Below are 17,644 nucleotides of genomic sequence, written 5' to 3'. Positions count from 1 at the left end.
ATAGATAACTAAGAGATTCACACCAACATCATCTTATTCAAACACAATTCATTCAAAATCACTTTCGTGGAATTAAAACAATCTCACAATCAGTCTCAGATGCAACATATTTCTCAGAATTCCCTCAAAGAGACGTAGGTGCTTTCACTACGTAGACGTAGTGAAAGATTTTTCAAAAGGATTTAATTTTTTTTTTCCATAGGTTGTTAAAAACGGAGGGTTTTTCAACATGCGACCTTACCTCCAATCTTAACTGTGTAGTCCTCGGCCACCATGCAATTGCGTGCTGCCAAGTCACGGTGCACGTACTTCTTGGCATTGAGGTAAGCCATGCCATCTGCAATCTCCCCTGCCATTTGCAGCATGGTTTGCAAGGTCAGCGGTGCCTGGTAGCTCTCGCTCTGCTGGATGGGAGTGAGACCAATATGTATAAGAGAATGTAGGATAGTTCAAATCTTTTCCAACTGCAAGTTTCACCATAACTTCCTGCTTTTCACTCTTCCTCACTTCATTGCTCCGTCTATCCTGTCCACCGTTGACATTTTGGCGAAGTGAGCGGAGGTAACTTTTAAGGTCCCCATGGGTCATCAACTCCATGACGACAAGAGTGGGCTGGCCTTGTGACACGACTCCTCGCAAATGTACCTGGACAAGAGAGAAATGGAAAAGATCAGCACCTGCTGAATTAATAATCCAGGTGAGAATACAAAACCATATTTTGGTTTCGTCAAGCTTTGAAATTGTAAGTACCACATGGTGACAGCTAAAGGCTTTCATGACGGAGGCTTCATTGAGGAATTCAATGCGATCTCGCATGCTTGCTTTCTCATTCACAGTCTTCACGGCCACAGAAGTTTCTGCCTCTCCTTCCACCACATTGTATGCTATGCCTTCGTAAACCATCCCAAAGGAGCCTTGGCCCAGCTCCCTGATGAGCTTTATTTTTTCTCGGGCCATTTCCCACTCGTCTGGTACATACACTGTGGGATTGTGGGAGTGGGGGGGAAGGAGAGGGGATGGGGGTGGCATTAATCAAAACCTCTCGTCATCTTTGAATCATATGTCGAACGTTATTTGACAGCATCATTGTAGACTATATCGGAACTCACCTCTTAATTAACTCCTTCATCTCTGAACGTCATGAATAACATCATCAAAATATCCTTTGAAAAATTTTACTCCTGTTTAAGCTTTATTAGTCTTGGTCATTGTAGAAAATAAAACTGGAGGATGTACAAGACCACATGCAGGAGCTAAGAGGCCAGTTGATCAAATGATCTCAAAATGCACCAAGAAAGAGCAATCGGAGATTGCAGACCCTCACCAGGACTTGTTTTATGTGGTGTATTTTGTGTGGAAAATAAATGGATGTACCAAATGAAAGGTCCTCAGACTCGTTGGGGTCTTTTGGGTCCTCTGGGTATTTTGGGTCCTCCAGGTCTTTTCAGTCCAATGGGTATTTTGGGTCCTCTGGGTCTTTGTGGTCCTTAAAAGGTCTTCATGGTCTTAACATGTCTCAGGGTTGGCAGGGTTTTAAAGGGTCTCATGTAATTAATACACGTACTCATGTTCTGTGCGGATAAACAAACAGACAAACAAACCAAAATGCAATATCCTCTCCTCTGGCAAGGGTAATAATGAGTGGTTTGGTCCAGGAGTAAAAAAAATAATTGTTTAGTTTTAGATAAACCAAGTAACCATTCAAAACATTCACAATTCACCAAAGCAGAGTGACCTGTTTCAGATTGGCATCTGAATCCATATCCCGTAGGAACCTCAGTTCAAAATACTATTTTATGTATTGAGCTGCTATATATCCCTGCACAAACATGCACCATGTTGAACTATCCATCACCCACAAACGTCTTTGTGATTCACAGAAAAGTGCACTGCCGGGCTCTCCCATTCTTGTCCTGCCCATAATCAATGTGCAAGCTCCTCCATGAGCCTGAGAGCAATGTAAAAATAAAATGAAAAAGGGCTCATCAACCCTGCTTACGATCGAATCGCAGCAAGAAGGTCAGTTGGACCATCGGGAATGCAGCACATAATTCCCTCGGGATAGTTATATTTGGATTTGCATGTCAAAATCAGCCATGAAACTTCTTCTTCTTCTTCCTCTTCTCCTAATAAGGAGTGAGGTCCAACGGTATCAAGCTTCTGGCCTGCCTCGACCATAATACTCCTCCACTTCCCCCTGTCCTCGGCCATCTTTATCCACCTTATTGATATCGCTCCTTACACAACTTTCCCATCTCAACCACGATTTACCTCTCCTCCTCAAACCTTGCTCCCTCAACCTATCCATAAACTGTGCCTTTTAAAAGTAATAATTTCAATTGAAGGATTTTAAAAGCATGAGTTCTTGTATTAATGATATAATATATGGTAAAAACATCAAAATCAAGGAATAGGTGCATATATGTTTTATATATATATACATATATATATATATATATATATATATATATGTATATTATATATAATATATATAATTTTTTTTAAAAATTTATACCGGTACGTGCACGTACATGCGTGGCCGTACGTGCAAAAAAAGAAAAAACTTTCAAACCGCGAGCCAGAAACAAGAACCACACAGGCCGTTCCTTCGCTCTCGTAAACGATGACTGGATTGGGTCATTGTGTATATCTATAAATGCGCATAAGAAATCGAGAAATTATTAGAATACAGTGTCATCACTATCCGGAAGTCCGTATGTTGTAACCCATAATGGGGAATGCGGCTGAGGATCTCTTCCCCCAATGGTCACGCCTACGCAGCAACGTGTCCTGTCATTGGTTGGTAAATAAATGGCCATAACTTGGGAAGCACTTGTCCGATTAATATCAAACCTTGAAAAGGCACATCCTCAGGGCCCCAGCAATATACCTGGCAAGTTTCAATTAGATCGGACCAGTGGTTGTCGAGAAACAGCGGTCAAAGACACACACACACACACACACACACACACACACACACACACACACACACACACACACACACACACACACACACACACACACATACACATACACATACACATACACACATACACACACACTGCTGGAATTATCAATAGATATATTATATATATATATATTTTTTTAATATATATTTTTTATGTTAAAAATATATATATATATTGTACATATATATCCATCTAAACTCACGAGATAACGCATACAAATGATGTCGCACGTCCGCTGCCATTTCAAATGAAAGCCATTAAAAAAACGGTCTAAACATCAAACCTGGATGCAAGATATTCCATGCCGAGGTCAGTATAAGACCTTAAAAATTAAATCAGTTGTTTTAACCCAGGTACGAGCGTCCGACTTAGATGCTGTGGGGGGGGAAATTTATATTAATGTATTTTAAATTGTAACAAATGGAGTTTCAGAAATGTAACTTTTATGCTTCAAGTTGAATTGGCTGTCCTTTCTGGCCAAGAGACTTTTTCCCTAAATGATGATAAATGTCTTGGTCTGGAGCGGAGTGACCTGAGCTGATAACAGCGAACCTTTTCCTAGAAATGTACGAAGTGGCTTTTCGTCTAAAGGACACGTCTGCAGTCTGGGTTGATAGCCCCCACCACTCTGTCATGAAAGTATAAAATGCTTTGAAATGTTAAATTGTTTCAGTGAAAGTACTTGAGGAAGTATAGTATCTCAGTGGCTTGTACTCCTTGGAACTGACCAAGTACCAAGTTAGAATAAAACTCTCTGATGTAATGTGGAAGTGAATTGAATCGGGTTGGTCTAACTGTTAACTAAAGTAAGAATAAATGAAATAGAACCAAATAATATTGCAATTAATGGGGATTCTTAAGTTCATTGTATGAGGGTGAAAAGTGTATGGTGGATAATTAGAAAATAAATTGTTTCACAAGGAAGGACTTGTGTGGACATCAGTTTTATCAGTGTCAATGGGTTTTATGCAGGATTTTATAACCAAATCGGACAAACGTTAAACTCTGCCTGAAGTCAAATAGGATTCCACAATCGGCCAGTTAGAATCCTTCAGGAGGACAACGATCACAACAAGGTGGGTTTAAAAAATCCACGTCAGTTGATGCCGTGACTCGGATTCGAACCGACATGGTGCGGTGCTCATGACCGGAGGTGCTTAATCTGCCGGAGGCAGTGCCTGGAGGAACGACAAGTGCTTGAGCGAAGGTAAGGGAGAGCGCTCTCAGCAGGTCACGCATTTTGAACAAAGAAAAGTTCAGTGTCAGATAATTTTATTGTTAGAAAGAAGATGATCCGGCAGAGAGAGTCCGTTTTAAAGTAAACGATAAGTACTGTAGTTGTTTTAGAAAAATGCTGGAGAAGAAGAGGAGTCAGATGACAAGAAGAGGCTCGACGAGGAGCTAGACGAGTAATTAAATGGGAATGATGAAGCGACATGCCACATGTTTGCATTGATACGGACCGGCTGTGAGAGAGAGGCCGAGGACATGGCCGAGACGCCGAGATAGGGTTAAAATAGATAAATATTATAAGTTACCTGTTTGTAAGAGTTATGAGTTACTTTTTGTTCATTGAACTCACTGGAAGTTTGTTGGCAGTGAGGTTGTTATATTATATTGCGTGGTTTTACGGATTTGTAAATGCAATGATTTGCACGAAACGTTTTGTAGAGTGCAGGAGACGATTGACCGGCTGGGAGCGTGGTTGGTGATTTGCATTGAGATGCATGTGTTTCTGAGAAAAAAAATTAAACTTCTGCGAGTCCAATATTCACTGCAATGAAACGTGTTCTGTTGGGATTTTGATGATATTTTAACTCGTGCTGAGTTGAGCTGTGGGTCTGTTTGGGTTGGCATGTTATGCATTCTTGGCGTTGTATTTCCACGCGAAGGTCGCAAGCTGCGACACTGCAGCTCGCCCCATCCACTGGATCTGTGGGGGGTGGCATGTCTTGATACCGAGTCTGTGTTTGAGTCTTAGCTTTAAGTGTGAAATTTGATTCATATGCAGATTCAAGAGGATGGCGGCTATTGTGTCGAAGTGTGCATGCAGTTGGCAATGACTTTAAAATGAGATAGAAATGTGATTGGTATTTGTCACGTCATCACACGCGAGTCTATGAGATGCAATGCTGTTTAGTGTGTGTGTTGAAGCCATGACAGAGTAATGCTAAACTGTGGGTTTTGCCAGTCAGAGTTTTTCTTTTTTTCTTCCCACCGGATGTGGAGAGAACTTCCTGTTCCTTGTTACTTGGTGTTTGTAGTGCACCCTCTCTACTGAATCTGTTTAAAGTGAAGTCCATTTCGGGAAAAAGTGTTGAAGTTTTATTTTAAAACCATAGGGATTTTGAATAAATTGAAATAACAATTGTAAATGTAGGATATATTCGGAACGTGAAGTCTTGGGAGGTGAGCTCTCGCTGGCATTGTGATGATTTGTAATTACACAACCCGGCAGGTTTAAGTGCTGAGCAAGCTCAGAGGACGTGTCAGAAATGTTTCGAATATTTGATCTGAGTTGTAACCATTGTACTTAAAAGATGTGATTTAAATGTAGAAACGTGATTTGGAATGATTTTTAATGATTTGATGATGTTTAGCACGTGGGGCAATTCACAGATAATTGATGATGCCCTCGGATGGACGTTGAAATAGGCATATTGTTTTATTCGTCTGCGAATGTTGAGGTTTCCTGAACTTGTGCTGGGAAGGCAATGGCAACCAACCCAGTGTAACCCTTTGATCGATTCAGTCAAGGTAAATTCATGATTTAATTGGATAGACGCTGAAGATTTAATTTTTGACTTATGGATTTTAAAAGGAAATATTTTATTGTTTTGACCAAAAAGTTGTTTAAGAGAGATTGGATGTTTATTAGTCTGAAGTTTAAGATGCTTTTTAAAGACTGGGATAAAGTTTGGTGAGGGTCTAGTTACATGTGTAGACAGAGTGTTTGAGCTGCAATTTAAATGATATTCGCCTGATGACAGATTTGACAAGTGATTTAACAATTTTTGTACAGCTGTTTAAAATGATTTATTTGTTTTGATAAAGGAAAATGGATTCGTAATTGAGAAGGTCAGAGGAAGTGATAGATGGTTTGTGTATGTGAGTTGGAAAAATGGCAGCATGTTTGCTGTTTTGGTGAGAGAGAAGTGGATAGATGGAAAAATGTCAGAGATTTAAAATGTCGATGCAATTCAGAGTGTTGTTTTCGAGAGATTGGTTAAACATTATGTTTGAGATATTTTACGCTCTGCAGCCAAGGACGCTCTGCAGCTCGACAACTCGATGTCAGGATGGCCGAGTGGAGTGGAACTCTCAAATTGGGGTTGTGCGGTAACTGTGTTAGTTACTTTCAGACTAAGCTCATGAAAAAAAACCCTTGTCAATCTGTTAATTGAGGATAAGGAGAAGTTACTGAGAATTAAATCAAGATTAAAAAAAAAATGGCAGTTGCTCTGGAACTATTTGTGAATGAAACTGTAACTTGTTTAGTAGATGTGAATGTTAAAATGGTAACTGTGCAAAATCGATTTGGATTCGGTTCTTGAAGAAATAGATTACTTTCATATTTTGGGATAAATGATGGAATATCTTTGTGAAAAGAATTATTGATCGCAAATTGGAACCCTGATAAAGACTGTTTGCTTTTACATGGAAATAGCAAATGAGATGAATGTTTTGAGTACACATACAACTGAGATTTCTGTATATTTTAGTTGTCATTTAGGTAAATAATAAGGAAAGAGATAAAATATTGACAATGCAAGTTGAATGCTTTGGAAGAACCTTTGTCAGTCTTGTGGAAATACATGAGCCCATGATGTTTACTGATGATGTTTACTCGATGTTAACTTTGGTTTTCTTTGTTTCAGAGTGTTGAACGCAGTTAAACTATGAAATGTACGATTTCGTCTAAATGAAGCTTGGAAAGAACTTCCACACAAAGATTGGACGATGTGAGAACCCAGATTTTGGTGATTGAGCATTCAACACGTGATCATGCCCCTTCCTGAGGAGATAAGATGGAGCAATGTGGGAAAAAGAAAGAAAAAACCCACTGAGGAGAAGGTTGAGCAAAGTCTTAACGTCGGCGTTGTGTGGTGCCTGTGTGGAGGAATGTTCTCAGCCACACTCTCGATTGCCGCTCTGCAAATACATCGTGAACTTGCTGTGGTTGCTTCAATGTACGACAGGCCTGGAGTTCCACACTGCGAGTCGTTTACAACATGTGTTCCTTTTCGTCTCCTTCAACCCAGTGTCCGGCCCAAGCTTGTACTTGCCCACATCTACCTTCTCCTCAGCTCAAGGAGTGCTTCGATTGTGTTTCCCGTTGGGTGCTGCTCTCTCCACACCCTGACCTGTTTATCTTCTGACTTCGGGTAGTATTTTTTCAATGTGTGACACATGCTGATGAACAAGCCATAAATTAAATGGAAACTCACTCATTTTCTGATATGAGCACTCGCTGCCATTGTTGATTGAACTTGAGTAATGTAAATGTTTTCTCCTTCAGGAACGGGACATGGTAATCATGTGTAAGAAAAATTATTCAAATTTTTCTTAAAAAAAAACAAAAAAAAAACGGGGAAGTGTGGGGGAAAAAATTTATATTGATGTATTCTAAATTGTAACAAATGGAGTTTTAGAAATGTAACTTTTATGCTACAAGTTGAATTGGCTGTCCTTTCTGGCCAAGAGACTTTTGCCCTAAATGATGATAAATGTCTTCGTCTGGGGCGGTTGTGACCTAAGCTGATAACAGCGAACCTTTGCCTCGAAATGTACGAAGTGGCTTCTCGTCTTAAGGACACCTCTGCAGTCTGGGTTGATAGCCCCCATCACTCTCTCATGAAAGTATAAAATGCTTTGAAATGTAAAATTGTTTCAGTGCAAGTACCTGAGGAAGTATTAGAATCTCAGTGGCTTGTGCTCCTCGGAACTGACCAAGTACCAAGTTAGAATAAAACTGGCTGATGTAATGTGGAAGTGAATTGAATCGGGTTGGTCTAACTGTTTACTAAAAGTAAGAATAAATGAAATAGAACCAAATAATATTGCCATCAATGGGGATTCTTAAGTTCATTGTATGAGGGTGAAAAGTGTATGGTGTATAATTAGAAAATAAATTGTTTCACAAGGAAGGACTTGTGTGGACGTCGGTTTTATTAGTGTCAATGGGTTTTATGCAGGATTTTATAACCAAATCGGACAAATGTTTAACTCTGCCTGAAGTCAAATAGGATTCCACAACCGGCCAGGTAGAATCCTTCAACGATCACAACAAGGTGGGTTAAAAAAAAATCCACATCAATGCCAACCCCTGATGCTTTGCTTCTCCCTGAATAATGATAATCTCCATCTCATGTCAATTTTGCTTTTTCAATTGCCAGTTAGCAAATCAAAGTGAAACAAAAGGAAGTCTGGGGACACACGACGAGCTGCTCACCTTCATTTGTGCTCATGTATTCAGGATTCACGGACGCATACAGGGTACCATTGGGTAGAGCTCCCTCTGTCCTGCACAAACACAAACATGGAGGTTTCAAGACTTCACTCGAATCGCTTCATTACAAATTCCATCTTTTGCATCAGACAAGATTCCCTCCTGCTGGTTCAATGCAGGGTTGTGGGCTTTATGATCAGGAAAATGAAATAACTAAAAACGAAAGAAGGATTTTGAAATGGAAGGATACCGTAAACGTGTTGTTTCATACTTTTTCTTGAAGACAAAATAGAGGGCTGGAAAAAGCACAGCCAGCAGCACCAAGAAGATGACAATAGCGATGATGGTTGGCAGGAAGTAAGTTGGAATAACTACGTGAAACAGGGGTTAAAATGGAAGGGAGGAGGTAACATGAGAATTTACAAGATATACGTTTCTAACAAATGCCACAGAAATAACCAATCATGTATTAAAAACCTGGCAATGTGTTGGCGTTGAGCAGTGTTGTGTTCCATACGGTGTAAACTAGACCACCTTTTTCTCAGGTTTTGCAAAAGCACAAAGTCAATTTTCAACAAACCCACTCAGCTTGAAAATTTATTCACACATCATGGTATTTTGTGTGGACGAAAACAATTTGGCGCTAATGAAGTTCAAAATGTACTCAACCCGGTTTACAAAAATCTTACTCCCGCTCATGAGAAAGCGTCAGCAAAAGGAAGAAACAAAAAATCCATTTGGATGTAAAATATTCCATTATAAAAGTTTAAAAAATCAAAACAAAAAAGATAGGCCAAGGGTGTGGACTGTTAATTACTAGGGTTTTGTACAAGGAAGTAAACTGACTCGGTCCAAAAAATCCCTTTCAAAGTTACAAAAATACAAGCCGGTAGGCGGACATGGGTAGTCGATCAAGTCAAATTTATTCGTTTTTCAGCCGTTACTAGCCAACAAAAGCGTCTATAGCAACGGTTCTTTCTCACACATAACTAGGACATACCATGAACCTACCATACCAGTTTCATGTATATCTGACTCATAGTCTCTGACATATAACGAAATTCGTTTTTTTATTGTTTTCGACCAGGGTTTATTCAAAGTCTATCTTCTCCGACAGTTTTCATAGGATCCGGCTGGGAATGTTTGACAATATGGCTGAATGTACTGCCCACAGTCACTCATGGCCCAATTTTTGATTTTCGATAAAATTAATTTTTGAGATTTTTTTTGAAAATTTCAAAGATCCGTTGCTAGGCAACGGATGGGTCCATAGTAACGGTTCTCATTTGCATACAATTAGGTCATGGTATGAACCTACCAACCAAGTTTCATCGAAATCGCCATTGTATTAATGGAGCACTGGACCGAACAGACATACATACAGACAGACAGACAAACAAATCGACGGAAATACTGATAATAAGGGTAGACAAGATCGACTAGCCAAAAATAAAAGGTAAAAAGATAGGCCAAGGGTGGTGACTTGATTACCAGGGTTGTGTACTTTGAAGTAAACTGGCTCGGTCCAAGAACCATTTCCTGCCAAAGAGGTGGCTCGGACTTGTGCTGTGTAGTTTCCAGGAAGTAGGTTGTGGAAAATGTATCCTTTTTTATGATTACGGTACTTGATCCATGACACGCACTGCTGCTGCTCTGCCTGCCGGGGTAGTGCGAGATCACAGAATAAAACACTTACTCTCTTTGACGAGAGATGAATAGGGAGAAAGAAAGCAGGAAAGCGGAACAAATACTTTTTTTTTAAAATTAGAATTTCAATTCTAGAATTTCAAACTTTTTCAAATTAGAAAAAGGGAACAAAGACAAATTAGAATTTCAATTCTAGAATTTCAAACTTTTTCAAATTAGAAAAAGGGAACAAAGACAAGTTAGAATTTCTGTATTTTTCGGCGTACAAGTCGAATTGGCTAATTTTTCCCCATTTTTCTTTCCTTCGTTCATAGATAAGTCGATTTGGAGCACGATACGAAGCAAAATAAACCACAGTAATGAGCAAAACTGTCCAGTAATAACAATGGAGGTGCTCATCCCTCCCTGACAATGTCACAACGCCATCACTGCCTACAGTACGTCCTCAGTCATGCATACCAATGACCTGTTTTATGCATATTATTTGAATTACATTGTGGGACGACCCTTCGGAAAAATTAGAAATATGAATCGTTTTTCAACATGTTTGTTATCATACAGGGGTGCAGTATTTAAAACAAGCGACAAATCATCAGCAGCAGTTCGTTTTGTCGCAGTTCACGTCTCCTTAATAAACCTTAACACCCGACACTTATTGTAATAACTTATCCTCAATGTTTGTTCACGTAGCTTTGCAACCAAGATTAACCTTCTTGGTGTTCTTGGTAGTCCGCAACGTATCCTTCACTTTACGCCAGTCTCGAACACATTTCTCACCAACACAGTATTTCCTGTGCACAGCCATATTCCCCCCATTTTCCTCAACGACTTCCAACTTAAAATTTGCCGTGTACGACTTGCGTGACTTTACGGGAGGCATTTTGAGATAATGCAGTGAGGATGGATACATGTGATTGGGATTGAAAGGGATGGATCAAATGTAATTGGTGAGTGCGTGCTCGTTAATGATTGGATAGTTTTGCATGCATCAGCGAGCGGATGAATGTTCAATTGCTCATCCAATCGACAAACATTCCGGGAAATTATCTCTGGAGTGTTTTTTAAAATAAAAATTACACAATTTATTTCAGAAATCATCACACTTTGCAATTTTTTTTCCCATTATGCAATTCAATGTCTTAAACCATACATAAGTCTATTCTGAGTACAAATTGAGGTCTGGAGTTCCAGGAAACAAAGTATCGACTTGTACGCTGAAAAATACAGGAGACAGTTGGAGGCGTTCCTTCCAAATCACGAAACACATTTTACATCGACAAGACGTGTGTCTAAACCTACATCGTTGTTTCTTTGGTAGAGGATCTCATAAATGGTGATGAGGCCATTTGGCTCAGGAGGCTCGAACCACTGCAGGTAGACCACATTGTCCTCCGAAACCGTCACATTTACTGTGCCTGGGATATCATCCGCTTGGTCTGTAGAAAAGATACGAGGGTTGAGCGTAACCAAAGATCTTATTCTAAGCACGAGAAACTCGCTTCATTCTCTCTGGTCCTCACCTTCAGCATCAAATTGGTCTATACATTAAACTTACCATCCCTCCCCCCACATCCCATTTCCAATCTCATGCATATTTAACAGAGAAACGAGCGATGAGGCAGGAAAAGCATACGTTTGGGTAAGGTCTTGGCAAACACGTAGCTGGGGAAACTGCACTCCGTAACTTCATTGTTGCAGGCGTACACCTCAATGCGGTACACGGTGAAGTGTCGCAGGTCAGAGATCACCATCTGGTCATTGAAAACCCGAGTCTCATTGACGTGAAACTCCTCTAGCTTCGCTGCTTGTGTCGGCCTCATGGTCGGCGATGATGTTGTAACCAACGTGCTGTTAGCGGAAAACGTCATGTTGTCTACCAAGGACCGCCGGTGGCGGGTTTCACTTGTCCTGGAGGAATCACATGATACGAGCTCAAGTAAGCAAAACATTTGATGCAAAGAGGAAGAAGAGGGAACAATAAAGGTTCTGTTCTTGCGTGTGACAGCTTGGCTGCTGGGTAGCTATCATTTCTTGGAGCTTGGCTGTGCCACTGATGCTGTGCCCCTCTACCGGTACACTGGTACTCAGTTCGCTGACCTGGGAAGGATGACAGGCTGAGTCGACCCCACCCGGTGTTGGTTCAGCAGCCAACGGGGCTCAGACTCAGGACCCTATGATCCCAAACCAGCTACCCTAACCACTAAGCCAACACCAGGCTTAACAATAAAGGTAAAGTGAATCAAGGGTTAGTTTAGGAGAACATCAAACAGGCTGGATCACCGCTACGACGACGTGAAAACATATGATTAAGTTCAATCGCAGTGTTCACCTCGGCATGAATATTTGATTATGCAGGAAGTCTTCAAAGGCTTTCTGAAACTCCGCGTCTTCTCGTTCCTTCTCCAGTTCACGTTCTGATTTGGGACACGCGCAACAGTTGCTGGGTGACGGTGCACCTGCCATCGATTCGTTCTGCTTCGCATCAGCAGTTCCTTCCATGGTGTCTGTTGGGTGTTCACGGATTGGAACTTTGAGTCCTGAGGTGGGATATGAAGGCACCCAGAGAAGAGATGAAAATTAAAATTACAATTTTGATCATATAAAAACAAGCATGATGGGCCAACAAGCCTCTGTGTGCATGAGCTTCTTTGTATTATCAAAAACAGAACGACACAGAAAAATTCGACAAATGTTTTATTTGAAATCAAAGCACTGAAAATGAACTTCCTTTTGTTGGAAGATATTCCTTGCAAGACGGGTTGATGGTTTATGCTCGAGAGGTCATACATAGCACCGAAAGGGAAGCAAAACACCATAAGCAGAGTTGAAGAATCACCCAAGTTAATTATCATTCAAGAAATCCCATAAAATCAGAGATTGCAATCTCTCCTAGCCCTTTTCTCAAGGTTTTTATGACCTCAGTTCTTCAGCTGAAAATATGTTGATTAACCACTCTTCAAAATCAAACAGACATAACTTCAGCAATTGCTACAGCCCTCCTCTTCCCACCTACCCAGGGAGCAGTAATTGACCTCGTGCCGTTCTCGCGATTCTGCCTGCCGTTGCCATTTAACTTGGTAGTACACCGTTTTTCCATTGATCTTCGTGGGTGGTTTCCACTTCACGGTGAGTTGAGATGGCGAGTTGGAGATAGAAACTACATCATGAGGAACAGTGGGCACTAAAAGTGAAGACAGACACACACACACCAAAAAGTGAGATTTCAAAGCATAACTTCATTGGGTGTGCAACAATGAACAAAGGAAAGACCATGTGTGGGTATCTTGTTTCAATATTGGACAGAACTAAAAATGTAATGATTTTTTTTCTCCAAGGTAGTTACTTCCTTCTCATTTGTGCACAAAAATATGAAAGCCAGCTCAATTATTCAAATGGTCTTGCACATTAATATTTTATCGCTTATTCACAAGCTAAGCACTTGACGTTAGCCAAATTCTCACACGTGTAGCTCACAGTAAGTTACCTGGGGTGCATGCCCCGTATTATGTGCTGAAATGGAATCGGGTATGAAAGAGGGTCAACTTTGACTCCCACTGCTTCAATTCCGGGTAGGCCATACCAGTTGGCACGGACGTAGCTCATTGCCTCTGAACCATCTGGTCTAGGTTTGATTCTCGACCGGACTATAAAACCTTCAGATTGGTGTTCCGCAGGCAGGGCATTGCGTCACCGAGAGCACAGTCCCCTTGGATGGTCATTAAGCTGGGGGAGCCATCTGCCTGTATTTATTGGTACTGGTGGATGCTAAAGATCCCACAGTGTCTTTTGATGAAGAGTGGAGAAGTTAGTACTGGCACCTTGGCTAAATTACAAAATTCCTGCCCTGAGCATCACCAACCTACATTTGCCAAGCATGGTGAGCATGCCAAAGGCCCCTCATCATGAGATGAGAGTGACGACTGTTTAATCCTGCATTGGACTGAAATAGGTCGGTGTGACGATGCCAGGTCAAAAGTTCTAAACACAAAATGAATGCGACAGTAGAGTTGGTAGGCTTGAGATGGATGTGGAGGCCACACAGGCATCAGTTACCTTTAGGATTGATACGCCACAGTCTATGATCATAGAGTTGTGACAGCGATTCCATACAACCTGAAGAACCCAATACAGGACCTGTAGTGCCTACAAATTACGACGATGACAGATTAAACATGAACAGTAGCCCGAGGAACCGATTTGCAATGGCTGCAGTTCTTTGTCAGCAGCTCATACAGGATGGGCTCACCAACATTTCCTGACGACTGTGCAAAACCACTCTTGTAGTACAGGCCAATAACATGGCGATGGAGGAAGCATCACTTTGTCCATAACTAACGGACATGATCACAAGCGGTGAGCAAGGGTCACATGGGCTGGTGTGATACTCATGGGATGACTCAAGATTCAAGCTGTGTACGCCAGTGTGCATGCATCTATCAAAGAGTACGATCCAAACACAGGAATGGCTCATGATCACTCTGGTTTCCAAAATCATTGATGGACCATTAACACAATGTACAGGCATCACTGAGCATGAAGGTGGAATAGTCAGACATTCATATTACCACAGATGACCTTGCATCATCCACAAATGCATAACTGTAAGGGGCACAGTTGAGCAAACACGGCTGCAGGAGATCGTGCTTCCATTTCAGGACTGGAGAGACCTACAGGAAACAAAGTGCACAAAACATGGGACTTCTCAACCCTTTCAGAGGCCGAGGGTGAAGAGACGGACATTGAGACTGCAGGGACTCGGCTTTTAGGTTTCATCGTGCTATTATTACCTCTGCCACCAGAGGTGGACAGCGGTTTTGTATATTCAGTGCTGTTTGTTTGTCTGCGAGCACGATATCTCAAGATGTTGAGGACGGATTCGGACGAAACTTTTTGGACAGGTTGGGTGTGTGACAAGGACGAATTGATTCGATTTTGGTGAAGATCTTTTTAAGTGATTCTTCACCATTGAGAGATGGGGCAAATAATTATATATATATATATATATATATATATATATATATATATATATATATATATATATATATATATATATATATATATATCACATGATCTGTCAAAAAGTTGTGGATGGGTTGTGACAAATCTTGGGTGAATAAGTTGTTTAGGTGACAAGAACAAGCCGATTCAATTTTGGTTCAGGTCATGATCCAGGTCCGCCTAACAGTGGATGGATACAAAACGTAAACTGTTCACCCTGGTAGAGGTATGCGCTCTACCGAGTGCCGTTCTGGTATACATTATATAACTGCATGGCGATGTTTCGAAAAGGCAGGGAAAATAATGCAACATGGAAATGAATGATTACAATAATCGTGAAAGTGTCTTTGTCGTCTTGCGGGAAAATGGGCATTGGTGAGACACTCAATTTGATGCGTGCTGGGAAACAGGCGTTCCGATCCGAAGAAAAGCAGCGTTACCAAGTGAATGGAATTTCGAATGACCAAAGGTACTTACAAGGTGTTTATTGAAACAATAATGTCATAAAACTGGGTCTGGAAGGGTTTATTACGTCTGGAAAAAAAAAAAACACAGAGCGGACGTTTATTATTTTTCCAATTCTGTGCCAGCAAACAGGATGCATAATAAGTCAGAAGTTCGTTGTGCGACCTCTCGGCTATTTCATTATGTTAAGTCATCATCAAAATTACATCAACACATCTCTCTCGTATCGCTCTTTCACCACTTTCCGAACAACTGATAAAGCTCGAACCAAACTGCAGCTTCTGCGTCCAATATAGGAACAGCATTGTTCCTGCTCATTGTAATACCATTTTCTCAACGTTATCGCCTGAGATTTGTTCACCAATAAAGTGATGCATATTGCAGTCGGACCATATTCGCGACCAATTTCATACAGACCAGAGGTTTTGTCACTCTGCCATGGCCTTTCAAATGATGTTGCCAACCCCCTTCCTGATCAAACAAATGTGGGGCATTCTTGGGAGAGCTGTCCATAATGATCAAATTCCACAGGGAATGCTGGATGATCTGCAGCATGCACTGGTGGGAGAATGGCGCATGTTACCCCAGAGCACAATCGGAACGCTCGGTCTTTTTTGCTTGATACGATATCCTGAACATTTTTGTGCACAGCATACTATAGGTCACGATCGAAAGTCATTCCTCCTCATATATCAATGCATGTTAATTTTAAGGCTTTAAAGTCAAACTAAAGTCTTATCAGCAGGTGCTAGACCTACCTGTAGCATTTGTTCGTACGTAGATGATTTTACTCTTGGCACCATGATTCTGTCCCTTGTCTGATGTGGTCAAGGTGTAGGCCTTGACGAAGATCGCATATTGAGTCCAGGGCTTGAGGTTCACAATCAGGGTACGTGGATTATTTGTAACATTTCCTTTGGTAAGAGCTGGTGGTTCCTCGTCTATGTAGGTCCAACTGTTGGAGCCACAGGCGTCCTGTCCATCAAACTCGGTGACGTTCTCGTATAGCCTGTGGGATGACATGAGAGGGCTATATGGCCTGTGGGGACGAACATGACCGACACTAGTCGAGCACAAAATAACAAAAAGGATGTCACATGTATGTGAGGAAAGGGGCAAAACCCACGCTTCCTTGTAGTAAATGAGAAAGCCCAGGAGGTCCCGATAATCTGGAGGTCTATAAGGCGTCCATTCAAGCTTCAACAGCTCTTTATGTGTGACAATAGAAGTGAATTCCAACACGGTGTTTTCACCTGTAAGGTGTGGAAGATCACATCAGTAAGAGCCAGTCATAAACTTTTCATTAATTAAATCACAAAGGCAGGAAGAAAAAGACAACTTACAGGAGGCTTGATCACCGTTTGTCTTGGGCGAAATGTCGGTTGGTTTATGCATCCCCTGGGTGCCGGTCTTTTCCTCCATGCGGTGGATCTCAGAGAGGCAAAGCTTCGGATTAAGTTGGAAAAACATCTTGCCCTGACTGATGGTTAGTTTGTGATGGTTCCAGTCCCAGAGCTGTTGTAGATTCTGGTTGTCTATCACAGAAAATGAGTATTTGCTGCAAAAGAAAACAAAACAAACAATTGAGACTCATGCAAGATTTGAATCGGTGCACACAATGTGGTGTAGGTTGTTAAACATTTACTCAGCAGCTCATTATATGAAGGTAAATCAATAAATAAAGTGGGATGCCATTAATAATATGTGTGTCATACAATACAAATGCATTATGTGCGACATCGCAGGGGACAGTGCTATCCATTCGTTGACCACTTAGTACCCGACTCCCCCCGCATGCGCACGATTAACCCTGCTAGAAATATGTCTGCCCCTACGACAAGAGTGCATCATTACAGAGCAGTGAAGGGTCATCATATTTTTGCTTACTGAAGGTATGATGTCACACAGTCTGACATGTTTTGAAGAATGACTGCACAATATGGTACTGAACTGTATGTCGAGAAACAAAATGCTTACAGCTGGCATGAACGCTTTTAGAAAGCGGGATATAGATCATACTCTCATCTTCCTTACTTTAAGGGCTGTGGCCCCTGGTTCAGTAGGAGCGGAAGTACTTGGGATTTGGATCATACTCTCATCTTTACTTTAAGGGCTG

At 41.2% G+C, this 17,644-nt stretch overlaps 1 protein-coding gene across 2 annotated transcripts in view; it reads right to left on the bottom strand.

Annotated features, from left to right (window-relative positions):
- The window catches only part of LOC147030840 (insulin-like growth factor 1 receptor), a 165,758-nt gene that overhangs the window by 22,538 nt on the left and 125,576 nt on the right, over positions 1 to 17,644 (bottom strand). The window contains exons 7-19 of one of the 2 annotated variants that reach the window (XM_085875355.1): positions 16,872 to 17,086; positions 16,655 to 16,781; positions 16,287 to 16,537; positions 13,079 to 13,246; positions 12,395 to 12,602; positions 11,699 to 11,973; positions 11,365 to 11,501; positions 9,910 to 10,075; positions 8,690 to 8,789; positions 8,422 to 8,492; positions 751 to 980; positions 508 to 645; positions 242 to 401 (exon numbers count right to left, since the gene is read on the bottom strand). In XM_085875355.1, the coding sequence (XP_085731481.1) occupies positions 242 to 401; positions 508 to 645; positions 751 to 980; positions 8,422 to 8,492; positions 8,690 to 8,789; positions 9,910 to 10,075; positions 11,365 to 11,501; positions 11,699 to 11,973; positions 12,395 to 12,602; positions 13,079 to 13,246; positions 16,287 to 16,537; positions 16,655 to 16,781; positions 16,872 to 17,086 (2,246 nt within the window). Of the gene's footprint in view, positions 1 to 241; positions 405 to 507; positions 646 to 750; positions 981 to 8,421; positions 8,493 to 8,689; positions 8,790 to 9,909; positions 10,076 to 11,364; positions 11,502 to 11,698; positions 11,974 to 12,394; positions 12,603 to 13,078; positions 13,247 to 16,286; positions 16,538 to 16,654; positions 16,782 to 16,871; positions 17,087 to 17,644 lie in introns of both variants that reach the window. The other variant, XM_085875354.1, reaches the window with a different exon arrangement.

Source organism: Eptatretus burgeri, chromosome 3 (assembly GCF_056783735.1).
Source record: "Eptatretus burgeri isolate ZD-2024b chromosome 3, Ebu_testis_v1, whole genome shotgun sequence".
Classification (NCBI taxonomy): Eukaryota; Metazoa; Chordata; class Myxini; order Myxiniformes; family Myxinidae; genus Eptatretus; species Eptatretus burgeri.
Note: the sequence above shows the minus strand (reverse complement) of the source record. Positions and strands in the feature narration are given on the sequence as shown.